We start from the raw sequence: 19,569 nt of genomic DNA, 5'->3' as shown, positions 1-19,569 counted from the left end.
CTGGAAGAGTCAGCCCATTAACTCAGCTCCCTGACAATTTCTGAATTCAGTAACTTCTAACTTGATATGTGAATGCCCCATGATGTTGCTCAGTGAGGCTGAGAACCAGCCTTTTTATAAGCCCCGATAGCCAGTGTCCCTTCCACTCTTAGCAGAACTAGAGATGCTCTCTATCCCTCTCCTATCACAAGAGGGCTTCTCTCTCTCTCTCTCACTTCCCTGACCAAGCTCATCAGGACTTCCCTCCCTCCTCCCTCAACCAGGTCCCTCTAAGCATTGTACGCTTCTTTTCTCTCAGACCACAGTGTTGGTGAAATAAATGAAGTCAGGAACCCGCTCAGAGATAGACCCCCTCGTGGGTGAATATCATGCGCGCCACTGCTTAAATGAAGCTCCTTTGCTGACGCCTTAGAATTACAGAAGTCAGGGAGTTTCAAAGCAAAGGGCGGTATACAAAATATTATGCCCATTCGTCACACCGTTTTGTTACTCATCTTGGTTGGAGTCCTGTTAGGGGTGTACCAAGCACAGTGAGGCACAAAAAAGGAGAAAAAAAGTGTTAGAGTCACTGATCTTTTCCAGTGAGTGAACTGTATTGCCTACTTTCGGACAGGCAATGTGCGTCATGGACTTAAAGCACTCAATTTTTTTTGCTATAGTTTCCTGGTCTATTTGGGTATCGGACTCCCAATTCAGGTTGAGGATACTAGTGCTGGACAGTGGAACTCTGTCCCATTTCAGGGATATAGTGCTATCAAGTAGGCTCCAGTTAGGTATAGTGTGGGTTTAGATGCATAGTAAAGCTCCCCAACTCTGCCCAAGAAAATTCATCAACCCCACACTCAGACTGGCATTCCATACTGTACCACTGACATTCTTCATTTCCCACAACATGCGGCCTTGGCAAAATTACCAAATTAATGCCAAGTTAGAATAGTTTTTCTTATTGCCAGGGCAAATAGAAAGAGTTGAACTTGCTCAATCTCATTTCACAGAGAACCTTTAGAGCCAATAAAGACGACTTTCATCCACCAGTCTGGGATGAATTTGAATCCAAGGCCCAGAGGTGAAAGGTCAGCCCCAGCCAGTCTTCCACCACTAACTAATTTCATTGTGCCAATGGAAACTGGTGTGAATGAACACAAATGACAACATATGGCCATCAAAACAGCAGTTTGTTACGGCTCACCAAATGGGATTCAGCCGTACAGTCCAATCTGTTCACCGTGTGCAATCTCGGCATACCTGTAATCAGGAAGTTGCCATGTTCCTCCAGAGGTTCACTGTACTTTCTTACCACGTGGTTCAGGCCCAAGTCCAATTCGTAAAACGTCAATGTCTGTTGAGTGTTAGCAGCAGCCTCACCTGTAGGGTCGCTGTCTGCCTCCTACAAATTCAGAAAGAGAAAGTGTTCAAGGCAGGAAATACAAGCTCGAATGATTTGTTTAACTCACTCGTGCTTCACTTTTACTTCCCAGAATTTTATCACTGAAGATACAATGAATGATTTTGCATTACTCGGCATTAATCTGCTGAATTTTGAAAATCCATATGGAACACAGCCACTGAGATAAGATGTACTTCTTTTAAAAAATTTTCCCATTTTATTCCCCTCTCTGGAGGCAGAAATTCATGCTGAGACATAATTTGACAGGCACCTAATGCCCTCTGGTACTTCGCTCAAGATCTCTGAACCTACACATTGGCAGGCTATTCTATCGCAAAGGGCAATGCACACGAACTCCATTACGCTCACACACATGCACCATCCATTGCTCGTTAATAGAAAGCAGTCAGGAATGGGAATCCTGGCACAGATGGGGAAATCAAACCCAGGGCCTTCCCAGTCTGTACAGCCCTGTGATATGCTAGGCAATGTCTTTACCAACTAGACCATGTGGGGAGTTCCCAATACAACTGGCTACCATTAAACCACAGCAGCTTACTATTCCGCTGATCAAACCTGTGCTGGTTTTTTGTTACACCAATTTTCGTGCAAAGCATTCCGTGCCACTGGCCAGTGTGTTCAGTGTTGGCACTACAGTGAGATAAGCACAAGCAGCAAAGCCAATTTGAGAGACTTATTACTGAACAGTTAAGATGATTGCACAATGAGAGCAGGACCAGAGAGGGCACTCCATTCCTATTAATTTTACAGCGCTATTTCAGAGGTGGGGTAGGGGTGGAAGTTGTCTTGAGAAATACAAGTAAATCACACATGGATTTAAACTCACATTGCAATGGTTAATCAAACAATTTTTTTTCCCCTTGCAATCAGAACTGTTAATCTTCTTGCACTAATATTAACTCCATGAGCACACACTGGCCAGCGTCCTAGAAAACTGCCCCTTCCTTCAGCTCTGCTGTATATCTAAAAAATGGATCTGTGGGAGCGACTTCAAGGCTATAAAATCTTATCTAAACACGATACAAAGCTGCGCTCTTTTTGTCATTATTAATGCAAACAACAGATAATACAGGCCAGGATTGCTCTCGCTGATTCTCTCCTCACTCCACCAAGATGGGAGCGTTCCACTGCTGTACATTCTCTGATGCAGCAAAGCAACAAAATGCATAACAATACACTCACCACAAACACATAACCTAAAGAACTAGTATCAATACAGCAAAAGCAAAATACTATAGATGCTGGAAATACTCAGCAAGTCAAGAAGCATCTGTGGAGAAAGTAACAGAGTTAACGTTTCAGGTCAATAAGCTTTTGTCAGAACTCCATGTCCTGACACGTAACTTTCTCTCTCCACAGATGCTGCCTAACTTGCTAAGTATTTCCAGCATTTTGTGTTTTTATTTTAGTATTAATGTAGCGTGTCTGACGTACAAAAACACCCCAAGGCGCTTCACAGAAGCATCAGACAAAAATGGACACTGAGCCAAAGGAGGCAATAGGAGGGGCGATTAATGGCTTGGACAGAATTTAGTAGTCTTGGTGATGGAGAGGATTATGGGGTTGGAACTCAGCTCAGGATCAAAAAGGACAGCAAGGAAGCAAACAGTCTGGCTTGGCCTCAGACAGTGGCCAGGGAGGGAGATAGTGCTGGTAGCTGGGGAAGATAGTTTGTGGTGGTGACTGAAGACAAAGGCTTCAGTTTTCCCAATGGTTAACTGGAGGAAATTTCTGCTCATCAATTAGCGTGACAAATAATCAGTGGAGGGCTCACAGACTGCTGAATCAGAGAATTAAAACTTTCCCCAAATACTTTCGGAGAAGAGACATGATTCACATCATTTAATCAGCAGTGTAAATAGTGGTCACCCAAGCCTGATCTTTTCCTCACCAGGCATCCATATACAGGATACAGCAGGGGTCACTCGATTGCAATCAGGAATGGAAGCCTTGAACGATCAAATTTGGAGGGGGCAAAGGTGTGAATGAGGGCTTTGGCAGCAGATGGGCAGAGGCAGGCAATGTTAGAGGTGAAAGTAGGTGGTTGGACTCAATCAATATTCTACCGTTGGAGCTGTAGATTTGCCATTTACACAAGGTTTATGTTAAAAACTGTAAGCAATAGCTCCCCAAGTAAAGTGCCACCTAGTTTAGTATTGAACCATGTAAGGTTGAGGTTGCAATCAGATCAGCCATGACCTTATCAAATGGCGGAGCAGGCTCGAGGGACCGAATGGCCTACTCCTGCTCTTAAATCGTGTGTTCGTATGCAACACTCACTGTCATAAGTTCAAACAAAGAATGGCTTTTTGAGGGCAGCTAATGGAACTCTTCCATAGAGCGTCAATGCCTTCAGGACAGAACAGGAGAGAAAATTGGAAGGGGAGGAAACAAGTCCGAAAAAGAGAACTCCAAACAGTTTCATTACTTGGCACGAGATGAATCTAGGGGCTTAATATTAATTTTTGAATTTATTGCACTAGTCCAGTATGACAGATTCTCCAAAACTAGACAAATACCTCATAGTCCATCTCAAGACAAGCAAACATAGGATTTTCAAAGCCCACATCCACACCGACTACGTGATACACCAGTGTGTTTGCTTTGTGCGCTTCCAGCGGTGAGGAGATGGTGAGACGAGCGGCAGCATCTCTGTTCAGAATGTAGACCAGCTTCTGCTTCTCGATGGCACCTGGGTAACAAACCAATCATTTAAGTCATGGAACCACAGTGCACATTCATTAAACAGATTGCTCCTTAAAAATGTATATACAGCTCCCCAAAAGGCGCAGTGGATAAACACACAGCTAGAGTAGTACTAAGCCAGTACTTCTTATTAGTTGGTCTCATCAAGGGACATCACCCTATTATAGAAAGGATATTATTAAACTAGAAAGAGTGCAGAAAAGATTTATTAGGATGCTACCGGGACTTGATGGTTGGACTTATATTGAGAGGTTAGACAGACTGGGACTTTTTTCCCTGGAGAGTAGGAGGTTAAGGGGTGATCTTATAGAAGTCTATAAAATAATGAGGGGCATAGATAAGGTAGATAGTCAAAATCTTTTCCCAAAGGTAGGGGAGTCTATAACGAGGGGGCATAGATTTAAGGTGAGAGGGGAGAGATACAAAAGGGTCCAGAGGGGCAATTTTTTCACTCAAAGGGTGGTGAGTGTCTGGAACGAGCTGCCAGAGGCAGTAGTAGAGGCGGGTACAATTTTGTCTTTTAAAAAGCATTTGGACAGTTACATGGGTAAGATGGGTATAGAGGGATATGGGCCAAGTGCAGGAAATTGGGACTAGCTTAGTGGTATAAACTGGGCGACATGGACATGTTGGGCCGAAGGGCCTGTTTCCATGTTGTAACTTCTATGATTCGATACAGTTGCCCTCACTGCCCCAAAATTTGATGGGGAGGGGAGGTCAGGAGAAATTATCCAGGATTCCTGCGCCTGATCACTGCCTCCCACTGGAAAGTGCATGAACAATTTTAGGTGAGGTCCAGTCCAGGCTTCTAAGTGATACCCGCTATCAGTCAGATTGCTGCTCCCATTTAACTCACGACCTTTTCAAGACCGAGATCAATAGATTTTAGTTAGGCAAGGGTATGAGGGATTTGGGACAATGGCAGGTAAATGGGAGTTGAGATACAGATCAGCCATGATCTAAATGAATGGTAGAACAGGCGCGAGTGGCTGAATGGCCGGCTCCTGTTCCCACGTACAACACTACCACTCACCTATCATGACAGCACGGCCTTTGGGGTCAACTGCCAGGTACTGCCCAGGTACAATACGGCGGCATCCACTCTTCCCAAAGGTTTCTTGATGGACTTTATCGAAAATATTCTTGGATGGCTGGTACTCCAGGATAACGATCCTGCCAGAGTCACTACCCACTACTATGTAATCTGGGGACAAAAAGAAATCAAGTCTTTGACAATTGCTTGCAAAGTTTTTAATCAAATAAGTTGAAATTATTGATTGACGCAGACAACTAGTTATAGGGATGGCACAATTATTTACAGAAATTTGATTCTTGATTAAATACTGTGGTAATAAGAACATAAGAAATAGGAGGAGTAGGCCAATCGGCCCTTCGAGCCTGCTCCGCCATTCAATAAGATCATGGCTGATCTGATCCTAACCTCAAATCTAAATTCATGTCCAATTTCCTGCCCGCTCCCCGTAACCCCTAATTCCCTTTACTTCTAGGAAACTGTCTATTTCTGTTTTAAATTTATTCAATGATGTAGCTTCCACAGCTTCCTGGAGCAGCAAATTCCACAGACCTACCACCCTCTGAGTGAAGAAGTTTCTCCTCATCTCAGTTTTGAAAGAGCAGCCCCTTATTCTAAGATTATGCCCCCTAGTTCTAGTTTCACCCATCCTTGGGAACATCCTTACCGCATCCACCCGATCAAGCCCCTTCACAATCTTGTATGTTTCAATAAGATCGCCTCTCATTCTTCTGAACTCCAATGAGTAGAGTCCCAATCTACTCAACCTCTCCTCATATGTCCGCCCCCTCATCCCCGGGATTAACCGAGTGAACCTTTGTACTGCCTCGAGAGCAAGTATGTCTTTTCTTAAGTATGGACACCAAAACTGTATGCAGTATTCCAGGTGCGGTCTCACCAATACCTTATATAACTGCAGCAATACCTCCCTGTTTTTATATTCTATCCCCCTAGCAATAAACGCCAACATTCCGTTGGCCTTCTTGATCACCTGCTGCACCTGCATACTAACTTTTTGATTTTCTTGTACTAGGACCCCCAGATCCCTTTGTACTGCAGTACTTTCCAGCCTCTTGCCATTAAGATAATAACTTGCTCTCTGATTTTTCCTGCCAAAGTGCATAACCTCACATTTTCCAATATTTTCCAATAATGTACTGGTTATGTTACGGGACTAGCAATCCAGAGGCCTGGACTAGAGAACGAGTGCTCAAAATCCACTACTTTAAAAATCTAGACATAAAAAGCCGCTATCGGTAAAAGTGATCATGAAGCTTTCAGATAGTCATAAAAAACCCAAATGGTTCACTGATATCCTTTAGGGAAGGAAACCCATCGCCATTACTTGGTCTGGTCTATATGTGATGATGTGGAGATGCCGCTGATGGACTGGGGTTGACAAATGTAAAGAATCTTACAACACCAGGTTATAGTCCAACAATTTTATTTGAAAATCACAAGCTTTCGGAGATTATCTCCTTCGTCAGGTCTATATGTGACTCCAGTCTCACACCAACATAGTTTATTCTTAACTGACCTCTGAAATGGCCTCACAACTTGTACAGAAGCCTAATCACCACCTTCTCAAATGCAACTAGGGATGGGTAATAAATGTCGGCCGTGCCAGTGATGCCCACATCCCGAAAATAAAAACCAATTGGGAGCCTTTCCTTGCGTACGCACAGTGATGGATGTGTGATTTTAAGCTCCCCCATCCCAAGCCACCCTGCCTCAGAACAGAACAGTCACGACAAACACTCGGGTCCAACACTCCGAATTGAACGCTACATGCAAAGTCCAACTTAATTTTGCTTCTCCAGTTAACTGTTCTCTCGGCGTGTCGACTTTAGCCAGCTTTCCTACATTATCCTGCAGCATTCCAAAAGTGAATGCAGGAGCCAGAGGCTGGGATTAGCAAGATATTCAGGATGACTATTAGAATACTAAAAAAACCTAAATAAGGGTGAATTTAAGTATTAATATTTGCCACCACACAAGAGGCTCAGTAATGTGTGCACCTTTTGTGGAATATTTCTGTAAGACTTTGTGCTATAACAGCTGTAATTACAAAATGTTTAAATTAAGGATTTTTCTATTCAGTACATTAGACAACTAAAAATGTTGGCTAGAAAATTAAGTTAATACGCAATTAATCCAGATTGATGCCCAGCCCAGTTAAATGGGAGATTTTTCTCCACATTTGTTTACCTCAATTTCCATCACCCACCCCCTCTTAAATTTTAAATGATAATAACATTGATCAAGTTTTCAAACATTTTCATGGATGCTCCCAAGGCTGACCCATCTCAAGGCATCTTTGTGCAAATCAATCAAAAGCAATTAGAAATCCAGTCTCAAGTTGACAGCTGCTTCTGTTTGTAGCTTTGTGCATTTGCAATTACTCAATGAGATAACCGAATAGTGGCTCTCCACAACCAATCGGTCAACACGCTCTTGCATGCAGAACTAATCCATTAGGCACAGATGAGTAACGGCACTGCCCAGAATAGCTATAAGCCATACAAGACCAGAAGGGTCCTGATTCAACTCCCCAGGCAGTGCTGAGTTAACGGATCTCAATCACAGCACCCCTGAGACACTATATCTGGCCTCCACCAATTAGGATTAGAAATAAAATGTTCAGAAATAACATACATTAAGAAATTCAGCCAGTGTTCTTGCTCCTGATAATGTAGAGACCCGTGCCAGAAAAAGTATGTGTATGGCATCGAGGACAGGATCAGGCTGGGCTGTGATGTCCTGCATGGTCAAATAGCCTCCTGCCATTTACAGTCTGGGCTTGCACATAAAGAACAGCCATTGGACAAGGCACTGGAGGGCTGCAAATGCCTGTGGGATTGCACCCTAGGATTGCTCAGAAAGCAGGAAAGAAGGTGGAGGATTTTAATTTGTTGCAATAGCAAACACTTCCACAGCACAAGTGAACCCAAGTTTATACAGATTCCTACCTTTGGTACCTCCAGTTAACCTGAAGGCCATTAGAGAACGAATTATCCCAAAAGCCTCCACTGTAAGCAGCGTATGCACCTTCCCGGTATTTGCATCTGGACGGAGCAACTCCAAGATCTTCCCCCTGGAAACAACAATCTCCTGCATTTTGGTGCCTACAATAAACACACAAGTGTCGACCAAATCACGTTAACACATCCATTCCATAAAGTTGCCATTAAAAGTTATAGTGGATTTACACCAGGGCTGGTGGTTTTGCAAAATAATCCACTGGGGCAAAGACTGCAGAGTGCCACACGATTAACAATGCTGGAACTTGAGTTTATTTTGCATAAACCACTAGTGGTTTAGAGTACAAAAGCAAAGAAGTCATGCTAAACCTTTATAAATAACTGATTAGGCTTCAGTTGGAATACTGTGTCCAATTCTGGGCACCACACTATAGGAAGATGTGAATGCCTTGAAGGGGTACAGAGGAGATTTACCAGAATGGTACCAGGGATGGAGGACTTGAGTTATGTGGAGACACTGGAGAAGCCGTGGTTGTTCTCTTTAGAGCAGAAAGAAAGAACTTGCATTTATAGAGCGCCTTTCATGACCTCAGGACATCCCATAGCACTTTACAGCCAATGAAATACTTTTGAAGTGTAGGAAACACGGCAGCCAATTCGCGCACAGCAAAGCGATAATGCCCAGAGAAGGTTATCTGGAGATTTAATAGGGTGTTCAAAATTATGACCGGATATGATAGAGTAGATAGGGGGAAATGGTTTCCACTGGCAGGAGGATCGATAACCAGAGGACACAGATTTGGATAATTGGCAAAAGAACCAAGGGGGAGATGAGAATTTTTTTTTAGGCAGCAAGGAATGCTGATCTGGAATGCACTCTCTGAAAGATTATTGGAAGCAAATTCAATAACTTTCAAAGGGGAATACGTAATGAGAAATAGGAGCAGGATTAGGCATACGGCCCCTCAAGGCTGCTCCACCATTCAACACGATCATGGCTGATCGTCAACCTCAACTCCACTTTCCCGCTGATCCCCACATTCCTTTACTCCCCTAGAGTCCAAAATTCTATCTATCTCAGCCTTGAATATACTCAATGACTCAGCATCCACAGCCCTCTGGGATAGAGAATTCCAAAGATTCACAACCCCGAGCGAAGAAATTCCTCCTCATCTCAGAATTGGATGCATACTTGAAAAGGAAAAATTTGCAGGGCTATGGGAAAGAACAGGGGAGTGTGACTAATTGGATAGTTGTTTCAAAAAGCCGGCACAGGCACAATGGGCTGAATGGCCTCCTTCTGTGCTGTAAGATTCTATGATTCTAGTGACTATGTATTGTGTGATAATCTTACATTTCAAACATTGTGAAACTTTTTTTTTTAAAAAGAAAGTATTGTGGTTTCAGCTCCCCTCCCCTTCTGAGCTGCACTGGCCTGTGTATCTCCTTCATCAGATCAGTTCCAAAGAGTGGTGGCCCCGAATTCATACCATAGGAAAAAAAAACTGGAAAAGTGAAAATGTTCACTAAATGGCATGTGTGTGCGTGTGGGGATTAAAAAAAGAGTTCTTTACAAAGAAAGTATTTCCCCCGAGCCGTTCCTTAACTTTCTAACAAAATAAAAACATATTAAACAAGATTCTTAACAGGATCTGTCCCAACTGTTTGAAGAAGTTATCCCAAATTACTCAGCATGCGTAAACCGTCAGTACGTCAAACACCCGCTGTTTGAATCTGCTCAACACATGCACATGTCCATTATATGTAACTGCAAAAAAATGCTCACATTTTCAGAAAACTAATCTTAGACAGGGTAGATGGGACCATGTTGAAGTAATAGGAGTCGGCCTTGGCTCAGTGGTCACACTCTCACCTGAGTCAGAAGGTTGTGGGCTTAAGTCCCACTCCAGAGACTTAAGCACATAATCCAGGCTGACACTTCAATGCAGTACTGAGGGAGCACTGCACTGGCGGAGGTGCCGTGTTTTGGATGAGAAGTTAAACCTTTCGGGTGGATGTAAAAGATGCCACAGCACTTTTCGAAGAAGAGTAGGGCAGTTGTCCTCGGTGTCCTGGCCAATATTTATCCCTCAACCAACATCATTGAAACAGATTATCTGGTCATTATCTCATTGCTGTTTGTGGGACCTTGCTGTGTGCAAACTGGCTGGAACATTTGCTACATTACAACAGTGGAGCGTGCAGGACCGGAGGAGCAGTGCTAATGACCATTAGGGAGCACAGGATTGGATTTGGCTGCCTCGGCTAAGAGTGAGGTATCGGGGACTGCCAGCATCCACTGAACAGTTTCCCTACATGGGTCAGTGCCTTCAGGAGAGGAAAGAAAATTGGGAGGGGAAAAACAAGTATGGGATACTGAACTACTTTAGTTTCATAGAATAAGTTGAACATAGTAACAGTAAAAGCCAAAGGACAGCAGCCTAATTGCAGAACCTCACCTGAGAAGTTTCCATGAATGGCATGTGATATGCCAGTTGCTCTCTGAAGGGTCAGGTTATACAAAAACATGACTGCACTAGTTTTGTTATCACCAAGTATAAAAGGTCACGTCCAACTTCCAGCGCTTAATAGAATGGCTGCAGAGAGAAGGAAATAAAAATTGAACTGAGCAGCTATACAAATGATGGATATTATGTAATCAACTGAAACTTAACAAGACAGCACCAAAAGGCAACTGGGAGACTTGACTACTGCGGCCCCTTTTCAAAGTTTGCAGTCTCAGTTCCCGAACTCTCATTGATAACCTGGTGCATATTTTTGCAATCAATGAACAGAGAGCAAAATGGGTTCTCTGGATATAATTTCAAGCCATAATAGACCATTAATACTGAATGCACTTAGTTAAAAAAATGCATGTAACTTTAATTCCGTTTGTAAACAATTTTCACCAGCCAAAAATCTCAAACACTATACTAAAACAGGAAAGCTCGAAAATAAGCCATCACCACAAAAATGAATGAACTTTTAGATTTTTCCTGTATTTCAAAGCACCAACTGTTAATCTTTGAAGTTTGGAGAGCTGTGGCCATGCTGAGCTGGCTGATCGCAGCCAGTGCAATAAGGGTGCAACAATCAGCCTGAGTCCCTGGATATGAAGAGAAAAACATACCAGTCTTCGCACTCCCGCTTCCTATTCAATCATTCCAGCTGGAAAGGACCAACAAGCGGACAACAGGTTAGAGAAGGGACACGCCCGCTTGTAAAGCCGGTTCCCAAATTCACACATGATGAATGTGGAGCCATAGCCCTGAGCATGCGTCAAGGTCTTCAGGCGAGAACAGTAAATGGGAGGTGGAAGATAGGCTTGGCAGGGAGACCTAAATAGCTGGCTTCACCAGTTAATACACTGCCACTCCATATCACCAAGTAGCAAGATTCAAGTTTTGAACCTTAAATTCTCTCACACACCAAGTGCCTCAGCTCAGACAGAATCATCAGGCACTGTCCCCTGGAAGGGAGATCGTCAACTACGGAGGACCAAGTGCTGGAGCTTTGAAACAGGTATAATCAGTCCTGTTTATCAGGGGTAAGCATTTGTGGCACAGAAGGTGGAAAGGACAGGACGCATGCACACAAGCGAAAGAGTGAGCCAAAGCAAAAGAGACACAGTAGAACATCACATATCCGACTCCATCAGGAAGTGGGGACAGATATGTAACAAGGTCAAACGGCTGAACATATACCAAAGAAACCCAGTTGCCAAACCAAACTAACTTGATTAAAACAATTAGTTACAGAATCAGCAAACAAGCTGCCAAAAATCACTGATCTACACAGTTCCTAATAAACACCCTCACGTAAGTGGGTGTCAAAAGGTCCCTGAAAAAGGCCTCTGCAAAGAAACCTGACATGTCTACTTAGTGGTTCTCAGTAGGGATTCACAAATCCAAGTATTTAAACATAATTTCCCCATCCATGGTAATTGTAAAATGCACTCATTTTTAGAAGATAGGCAAAATGGAAAAGTGGGGGGTTGTGGTGGCCCTGATAATAAAGAATGAGATAAAGGCAGTGATAAAATCAGGATGTAGAATCAGTCTGGGTGGAGCTAAGAAATAATAAAGGGGCAGAAAACACTGGCAGGAGCAGTTTGCAGGCTCCCTAACAGTAGTAAGACTGTTGGACAGAGCATAAATCAGGAAGTTAGAGGAGCATGTAACAAGGGTAATGCAATAATCATGGGGGACTTTAATCTTCATATAGACTGGGCAAAGCAAATTGGCAAAAGTAGTTTGGAGGATGAGTTCATGGAACGCATCCGAGACAGTTTTCTAGAATATGTCGAGGAACCAACTAGGGAACAGACTATTTTAGATCTAGTGTTGTGCAATGAGACAGGATTAGTTAGTAATCTTATAATAAAGGATCCTCTGAAGAAGTGATCATAATATGATGAATATCATATTGAGTTTGACAGTGATGTAGTTAAGTCCGAAACTAGGGTCTTAAATTTAAACAAAGCCAATTATGTAGGTATAAGGGGCGAGTTGGCAAAGGTAGATTGGGAAATTAGATTAAAAGATATGACAATAGATAAGCAATTGCAAACATTTAAAGAAATAATTCATAATTCTCAACAAATAATATTCCCTTGAGGAATAAAAACTCCATGGGAAAAGTGATCCAACTGTGGCTAACTTGAGAAGTTAAGGATAGTATTAGATTAAAAGAGTCTTACAATGTTGCCAGAAAGAGTAGTAAGCCTGAGGATTGGGAGGGTTTTTGAAATCAGCAAAGGATAACTAAGAAATTGATAATGAGGGAGAAAATTGAATAGGAGAGTAAACTAGCAAGAAATATAACAGATTGTAAGATCTTCTACAAGTATGTAAAAAGGATAAGATCAGTGAAAGTAAACGTGGGTCCCTTAGAGGCTGAGACAGGAGAAATTGTAATGGGGAATAAGCAAATGGCAGAGACGTTAAACAAATATTTTGTATCTGTCTTCACAGTAGATGACACAAAAAATATACCGGAAATAGTGGGGAACCAAGTGTCTAACGAGAGTGAGAAACTTAAAGATTAATGAAGAAAAAGTACTGGAGAAATTAATGGGACTAAAAGCTGACAAATCCCCAGGACCTGATGGCCTACATCCTAGGGTTTTAAAAGAGGTGGCTGCAGAGATAGTGGATGCATTGGTTTTGATGTTCCAGAATTCCCTAGATTCTAGAACGGTCCCAGTGGATTGGAAGGTAGCAAATGTAACCCCGCTATTCAAGTAAGGAGGAAGAGAGAAAACAGGGAACTACAGGCCAGTTAGCCTGACATCAGTAGTAGGGAAAATACTAGAGTCTATTATTAAGGACACGGTCTATTATTAAGTAACAGGGCACTTCGAAGTCATACTATGATTAGGCAGAGTCAACACAGTTTTATGAAAGGGAAATCATGTTTGACAAATCTATTAGAGTTTTTTGAGGGTGTAACTAGCAGTGTAGATAAGGGGGAACCAATAGATGTAGTATATTTGGATTTTCAAAAGGCATTCTATAAGGTGCACACAAGAGGCTGTTACACAAGAACAGGGCTCATGGGATTGGGGGTAATATATTAGCATGGATTGAGGATTGGTTAATGGACAGAAAACAGAAGGAATAAACGGGTCATTTTCGGGTAGGCAGGTTATAACTAGTGGGGTGCCGCAGGGATCAGTGCTTGTGCCTCAGCTGTTTACAATATATATCAATGTCTTAGATGAGGAGACCGAGTGCTGATGATACAAAGCTAGGTGGGAAAGTAAGCTGTGAGGAGGACGCAGAGAGATATAGACAGGTTAAGTGAGTGGGCGAGAAGGTGACATGTGAAGTTATCCATTTTGGTAGGAAGAATGGAAAAGCAGAATATTTTGTAAAAGGAGAGAGACTAAGAAATGTTAGTAGTCAGAGGGATTTGGGTGTCCTTGTACACGAATCACAGAAAGTTAACATGCAGGTACAGCAAGCAATTAGGAAGGCAAATGGTATGTTAGTCTTTATTGGAAAGGGTTGGAGTATAAGAGTAAGGAGATCTTGCTACAATTATATGGGCTCTGGTGAGACCAAACCTGGAGTACTGTGTGCAGTTTTAATCTCCTAAGCAAGGATATACTTGCCTTAGAGGGGGCAACGAAGGTTCACTTGATTGATTCCTGGGATGAGAGAATTATCCTATCAGGAGAAATTGGGTAAAATGGGCCTATATTCTCCAGAGTATAGAAGAATGAGAGGTGATCTCATTGAAACATAAGATTCTGAGAAGGCTTGACAGGGTAGATGCTGTTTCCCCTGGCTGGAGAGTCTAAAACTAGGGGCCATATCCTCAAGGTAAGGGGTCAGACACTTAGGACCAAGATGGGGAAAAATTTCTTCCCTCAAAGGGTTGTGAAGCTTTGGAATTCTCTACCCCAGAGCACTCTGGATGCTCAGACATTGAGTATATTCAAGACTGAGATCAATTTTACCTGTTATGGACAGTAGTTTCAATGGAAGTGTCACATTCACAAGGTAAGTTATGCTGTTCCATAAAGTCCCTTTAGAGTAAGCATGGATCTCAGTATATAGGCAGAAAGTCTCATTCTTGCTATGTTAACAGAATTGTAGGAAGTAGATGGAAGGGGAATCTGTATCCCTTTCACACTATGTTGGCTGCAAATCCATTCCAGCCCAGTACCTAGCTGCAGCATAAAGACCACAATTTATGCTATTTATACATTGCTACAAGTCTCCAGCAGATACATTGTTCTATTCCGACCTTCAACTGATAGGATGAGATAAGAGATCCTACACTTTATATAAAGTTTTATACTAATGCCGTTTTACTTTGGATTCAAGGAGCCTGGCCTCTGTGAGCCAGCTCCCAATGTTCATACTACAAAATCCAGCTCCCTTATCCCAACAGCATACTGGTAACACCCACAAAAAAATTTGCAGAGTCTGCTTACTGGTTCTGGTGTCCCAGAATCCAAACTGAAAATTTAAATTTGGCGTTCCTCTAACCCAGTGACAATACAGCCACAGTCTGAAGAGAAACTGGCAAGGAGTTTACCTTTCCTACTCAAACTCCAGATTAACAGCAGAGACATAGGAGGTTAATATACAAACCCCAGGCCCCCACAACTAACAAGGGAGGTCAACTCGGGAGGGGGTTTTTTTTTTTTTGCGGAGGCGAGGAGAAAGTGTAATAACAGATCCAACAGATTATTTTACGGCCATATTTAAATGATTGATCGTGGCTCGAAATAAGTACAATGCTCACTGAAGCCACCTCTTGGTACTTCATGAACCCATATCCTCAAACGGTGCACAAGACATTGAGCTCGTGTTCAAACCGGTGGGTTGGATGAACCTTTTCAGCAAACTGCAAGCTGAGACCGCAGTTCCACGTTACATTGCTGACCCGCTGCTCTTGCACGTTAACCTGCGGCCTCAGCTTGCAATGTATTAGAAAAGCTCAAACTCTGACCCAACACCCAAACACCACAATACATATTTAACGCCACCAGCTACAGGCAATTAAAGTGAATCCTGCTGGATTCCCCCGAGACATCCGCTTTTTTTAAAAAAAAAATCGGCAATTTTAAAATAACCGCGGTGCACAAGAACAAATAAAAAAAAAATGCAACCAGCAATAGTGTGCACCTCCTTGAAGTCTAATTCGCAGAGAGGCCTCGCCGACCTCCCGCCTTAAGACAATGAGCGGGATACTCTGCTCTGCTATCTAGGCCCGAAAGCCTGCCCTCCTCCCCCACCGCGCGACACAAGCAGCCCGCCACAATCCACCCATCAATCCGCTAATAATCAGCAATACTGCTACAGTTGGTATTGCTAGAGTCCCCGGAGTCGGGAAAGGTCGCGGTACCCGCTGTGTGACGCCGGATGCCGCTGATATTCACTCAGATTCCTCGCTCCATTTTTTCCTCTCACTCGCTGGCCTCAGCTCCCAGCCCGCCCAGAGTCTGGGGTCCTCGGAAGCTCCGATGGGTGGCCTGCTAGGGGCCTGAACCAACAGGCACAGCGAGGTCCATAGGATGGTGGACCATTCAGAATGCTCCAGATAAAATATTTTCAAATTATATTCAATAACAAGTTTTACAAATATGAACACAATTAAAAGACCGGCTGTCGTATGACATATTTTTTCAGGCACTTGTTCAGACACTACCCAGGCCTCTATGTGGATGGTCGAAATGTGTAGACAAACAACAAAGATTGCTTTATATACAATTGTATAACAGCCACAAAATATATGAACATATTTAATACTTTCGAATAATAGGCTCAATATTTCTAAAATGTAGTTGCTCTTATTTTGATTTGAACTTAGATCAACAAAACTTGCACTTATATAGCACCTTTAAGGTAGGGAAATGTCCTAAAACACTTCAGCTTCTCAGAGGATTAATTAAAAATGGAGCTATTAGGAGGAGTGACGAAGAGACTGATCAAAGAAGTGGGTTTCAAAGAGAGCCTTAGGGGTTTAGGGAGGGAATTCCAGAGGGTGGCTGAAGGAATGCCACTTATTGTGGGTTGAAGGGAGGGCGGGATGCAGAGGCCACAGTCAGGAGCAGAGTGTGGCGCAGAGGGCGGACAGTTTATAGGACTGTAAGAGGTTATGGAGATAGGGAGAGATAAGGCAATGAAGGGATTTAAACATGGGGATGAGAATTTTAAATTTGATACATTGGGAGACTGGGGGCCAGTATCGGTCAGCAAGAACAGTTGTGATGGATGAGTGGGACTTGGTGTAAGGTGTTCAGTTCCCTTTCGCCTTACAATGATTCTTGGACCCCGGAATTACAAGAACAAAATATACACGACAAATAGGTTTTGGCTCAACCCAAATTAGTTAGTTTATTAGACCAACAAAGCCACAGCACAAACCCCTTTATGATTTGACTGAAACTTACAATCACTCATGCAGCTGGTCATTACCGATGTTGATTGTAGGCCTGGATCTGGAGATGACCAGTCTCAGTCGTTCTTCACCTGACTGCAGTGTCCACGTGTCGATGTCGTCCCTTCTTATAGTGTTCCAGTCACGTTATCCCACATCTGGGCCCCAAACGTAGTTTCAGTTATCAGCCTGCTGGGCCACCTGGCATTTCACACCTCTTCATCTCGGTCAGAGTTTCATTGTTCAGTGTTAATGTGTCTTCAGAAACTGATCAAGAGTCAGAGTTTCAGATAACTGCACCTTCCATGAATTGAGGTTAACTGTTTCATGTCCTTCGTGGTACAGGATAAAATATGGACAGCAGAATTTGGATACGCTTAAGTTTACAGAGTGAAGGATGGGAGGTCAGCCAAGAAAGCATTGGAGCAGTTGAGTCTGGAAGTGACAACGGCATGGCTGAGGATTTCAGTGGGAGGTGGGCTGAGGCAGGCAATGTTACGGAGGTGGAAGTAGGCGGTCTTTGTGATAGAGAGGATATGGGGATGGAAGCTCAGGTCAGATAGGATGCCAAAAACATTAATAATACAATCTATGTTTCTAATCTTTTACCAAGACCAAACTGGACTTTAGTAAGTAAAATTTGAAGTCTGTCTTTACCCACTGAGAATCCCTACGTGGTCAGTTTTCGGTAAAATATTAAGATGCCTATGTGGCAAAGAAGCAGAATGCAAAATGGTTAGAAAGGGTTAATTAGTTAGTAACTGAGATTGGTACAGATGGCCTGGCCTCCTGCTGGGCCATATGTTTGCGTAGTCAGCAGGTTTGCATGGTCTTATCAATGTAGAGTCTTTGATGTGATTCAAGGACTGGTCTGAATGTCTCCATGTTTATGGCAGATCAATATAGGTAACGAGCTTAGCCAAAGTTGAAAGACATTCCAGGTTGGGAGATAAGGAACAGAAGGGACAGGGAAGAACATTCCAAGTTGGAAGGTGAGGAAGTATCCCCTTTGATGTCTAACAGCAGCACGATCAGCACATGGACGATTTATGATTGGCCGGAAATAATGTAACCTCGCATGGCAACCTGTGCCCGGCTTGTGATTGGTGTTGACCCTCGTTAAGTATGTTCCAACCCTATTGATTTGTATAAAAAGGTGTGGATTTCTGTATGTTTTTGTTCTTGCTCTGCCAGCATAGAGGGACTCTATCAGGAGTCCAAATCAATGCTGCAGACTAAGAACCCTGCTATTAAAGATGTGTTGAACTTTAAAATGTATTCGACTTCAGTTTTTACTGAACCAGACTGAGGGGAAAGAATCCGGATCGTCACCACCATCAGGATTCATTGGATCGTGATCTGGAATGGGAACACTGACTGATTTTCCCCCTTCCTAGCCCAGGACCACTGAAGCCTTGAAGCTTAAGCTTATTTTCTGTTCAGCCAGGTGCCTGACTTGTGGAAATCGATCACCACATTTAAGAGTCTCCAATTCAAGCTATTGAGAAATCTACACCCAGTTGCAGAATTCATGTTTGCTCTTTATGGCGTGGGGACCCTCTCCCTGCAGGGACATATGCCACATATCCAACTCCAGAGAGCTTACATGCTGGTTGGTGGAGCTAAGACTTATGGACTCCTAAGTGTGTGCAGGGGCACTACTGGGGTATAACCAGCTAAAACCACACAACTTACCAAAGTAGATCACTCAAAGGCTTCCCGTTTCTTGCCCAGCTAGGAACATCCCATCCTTTAGGGCTTTGGCCTGCAGGGTTATCTGGGGCCAAGTGGGTAGAATTCCCACCCCCAGTGATGGGTCTACCCACTCCAGGTTCTATTAGTGAGCCAGGCTGCCTGGTCTCTCATTAACAGGTTCCTGGAGTTCTGTGGACCTACATGGCTCAGGCACTGAACAATCAGGTCTACCATGGAGGATTGCCTTGGTCCTGAGCTTCCATCAGCAGGAGTGTCATTCTAAAGCCACTTCAATTCCAAAGGCACCATCTTAACCCCTCCCTCTGCCCCACCTTGGCGGATAGTCACGAGCTAATCATCGGATGATTGTCAAACGTGGTTTTAAGCTCTTGATAAATTATCAGCAAGTACTAAGAGCTGCTCACAGTGGCAAGGTGAGCAGCACAACTCACAATTAAAATGTGTGAGTGCATTGCCACACTCCTCCTCACCACAGCACAGACACACAGCATAGAATCACGGAATCATACAAGACAGAAGGAGGCCATTTACCCCTTTGTGCCTGTGCCAGCTCTCTGAAAGAGCTATCCAATTAGTCCCACTCCCCTGCCCTTTCCCCATAGCCCTACATTTTTTTCCTTTTCAAGTATTTATCCAATTCCCTTTTGAAAGTTACTATTGAATCAGCTTCCACCACCCTTTCAGTCAGTGCATTCCAGATCATAACAACTCACTGAATAAGAAAGAATGGACCTCTTTAGGGCAGCTTGCAACATGCTGTCCAGTTAAATGTTATACATATCCTAACTTGCCCATATCCTAACTCGCACCAAGTCCCGACCACCCATCAC

The 19,569-nt window shown here is 43.2% G+C and overlaps 1 protein-coding gene across 1 annotated transcript in view; it reads right to left on the bottom strand.

Moving 5' to 3' along the window:
* The window catches only part of sf3b3 (splicing factor 3b, subunit 3), a 63,852-nt gene extending 47,759 nt beyond the window's left edge, over positions 1-16,093 (bottom strand). The window contains exons 1-6 of the mRNA XM_067997645.1: positions 15,989-16,093; positions 10,588-10,725; positions 8,117-8,272; positions 5,148-5,318; positions 3,928-4,100; positions 1,246-1,387 (exon numbers count right to left, since the gene is read on the bottom strand). Of these exons, the coding sequence (XP_067853746.1) occupies positions 1,246-1,387; positions 3,928-4,100; positions 5,148-5,318; positions 8,117-8,272; positions 10,588-10,657 (712 nt within the window). The 5' untranslated portion in view covers positions 10,658-10,725; positions 15,989-16,093. The remainder of the gene's footprint in view (positions 1-1,245; positions 1,388-3,927; positions 4,101-5,147; positions 5,319-8,116; positions 8,273-10,587; positions 10,726-15,988) is intronic.
* Positions 16,094-19,569: the final 3,476 nt, after the last annotated feature.

The sequence above is a fragment of the Heptranchias perlo genome, chromosome 16, assembly GCF_035084215.1.
Source record: "Heptranchias perlo isolate sHepPer1 chromosome 16, sHepPer1.hap1, whole genome shotgun sequence".
In the NCBI taxonomy this organism is placed as follows: Eukaryota; Metazoa; Chordata; class Chondrichthyes; order Hexanchiformes; family Hexanchidae; genus Heptranchias; species Heptranchias perlo.
The sequence above is the reverse complement of the archived record's forward strand: the minus strand, read 5'-3'. Positions and strand labels throughout refer to the sequence as shown.